The sequence below is a fragment of the Armigeres subalbatus genome, chromosome 3 (assembly GCF_024139115.2).
Source record: "Armigeres subalbatus isolate Guangzhou_Male chromosome 3, GZ_Asu_2, whole genome shotgun sequence".
Lineage (NCBI taxonomy): Eukaryota > Metazoa > Arthropoda > Insecta > Diptera > Culicidae > Armigeres > Armigeres subalbatus.
In genome coordinates, this window is record NC_085141.1 from 76,732,002 (window position 1) to 76,733,877 (window position 1,876).

Here is a 1,876-nt window from a genome sequence, read left to right on the forward strand (position 1 = left end):
TTTTTTAGGAGAAATCCTTCAGAAATTTCTTCATGAAATCCTTGGAAAGTCCAAATTATTTTCGGAAACACCTTGCGAAATTGCTTTGAAAGTTCGTTTAGAAATTTCCTCGGAAATGCTTCTAGAGACTCCTTCGAGAATTCCTTTGCAAATTCTTTTAATTCTAATAACTGTGGAAATGCTAATAGAACGCGTTATTAGAATTAAAAGAATTTGCAATATTCTTACTACATATTATCGTCGTGGTGGGTAGATCCTATGGATTGTTCTGAATCCGATTCAACAAACTCCATCTGTTCACATGGTTGCATTGATGTGTTTCCTTTTTTCTTCCTAGGTGGTGAGAGCAAGGTGTTATCCAGACTCCTTGTGTGTTTGGGGGCTGTTTTTTGTTGCTGTTTGTATGATTTCAATAGGTTTTCGAGCTGGTTGCAATCTTCTTAGAGTTTTTCCGCCTCTTTTTCTGCAATTTTTCTTCTATATTTTTCTTCCTTGTATGCTTTGTGAACTGAGTCTAACCTCTCCTGCATTTCCTCAATTTTTGTTTGCATTTCCGTCACTTTTTTTTCATTTTCCTGGCAACATTTGATCAATTCTTCTTTGTATTGCATAAGCTTTGTCTCGAATTGTACTTCCATTTTAGCTTTCAAGGTGTCAGCATACATTTTCTTCTCTTCATTTAGCTCGTTGATTTTAGCTACGTAGGCTTTGTTGTCATTAGTAAGTTTTTTAACATCTTCTTCAACTGATGATATCACTGTATCTGAGTAAGCTGTTTTGCTCTCTGATTCAACAATGTTTCTGGCTTCCCAAAACGAAATGTTTCTGTCCACTTTCACTTTCGTAATAGATTTTTCTTTTTGCAGAACTGGGCACTCTTTGGAAAATGCACCATGCCCACCACCACAATTAATACATTTTGCTACGTTGCCACATTCTTCATGGTAGACTTCACTGCACCTACTGCACTTTTTATTCTTGACCGGGCAGCTAATGCTAGTATGTCCAAACTTGAGACACTTGAAACACTTTAGCGGGTTAGGGTACAATGGTCTTGTCTGCAAGAGGAGGTAACCCAATTTAAATTCTTTAGGTGGCCTGGTTCCTTTCACAGTTATCACGAAAATGCCGGTAGGAATTTTATTGGCCTCTGCGCCCTTCGTAATTTGCTTTACATTTAACACGCCTTGATCTGACAACATGTCTCGAATTGCGTCGTCCGTATCGTTTTTCACATCTCGGCAGAACACTACCACTTTGCAGGAGTTCAATGATTTATGTTCATAAATCTTCACTGTAATTCCGTCCACTAGTTTTTCAATTTTAGCAAGGTTTTTGGCCTGACTTTCATTCCTCACTGTTACAAATATTTTTCCTTCTCTCGTTTTTTTAGCCGCAATTATTGTCCCACAGTGGCTCTGGATTGTTTTCTCCACTAATACTGGGGACGCTCCACGGAAGCTTTTCCCCTCCTTCATCCTTTCCATTACCATATTTTTTTCCCCGGCTACACCGCCGGGGTTTTCCCCCATACGGGGGAAATCAGAACTGTTCATCAAATAAGCTCTGCTCGTTGGTTGGTTTTTAATTTGCACTCTTGGTAGACACTTGCGTTGCTTATTCGCGTTACCGATTTAGTGAGTAATCACTTTTACCCGAAAGACCGGGGCGTAATTGGACACCTCTCAATGAATTAACTGCGATCAACCGATTGCGCCGATGCGACTCAACTCGACCGTAGTCAAACACGGAATGAAAAACTAATTTTGATATTGGTTTCCGATAACAAAATAAAACAAAGTTTGATGTCATATCATTCAATTTAGTAATCTACAGCAAAATGAGATATATAATGTTTTATACATATTTGAAAACG

General features: G+C 38.5%; 1 protein-coding gene across 1 annotated transcript; it reads right to left on the minus strand.

Annotated features, from left to right (window-relative positions):
- Nucleotides 1–440: 440 nt before the first annotated feature.
- LOC134224475 (uncharacterized) lies at nucleotides 441–1,556 on the minus strand. The gene has a single exon (XM_062703834.1). The coding sequence runs from the start codon at nucleotides 1,554–1,556 to the stop codon at nucleotides 441–443; it is 1,116 nt and encodes a 371-aa protein (XP_062559818.1).
- Nucleotides 1,557–1,876: the final 320 nt, after the last annotated feature.

Coding starts and splice junctions, on each gene's coding strand:
- LOC134224475 (XM_062703834.1), bottom strand. CDS start 1,556: ATGAACAGTTCTGATTTCCCCCGTATGGGGGAAAACCCCGGCGGTGTA.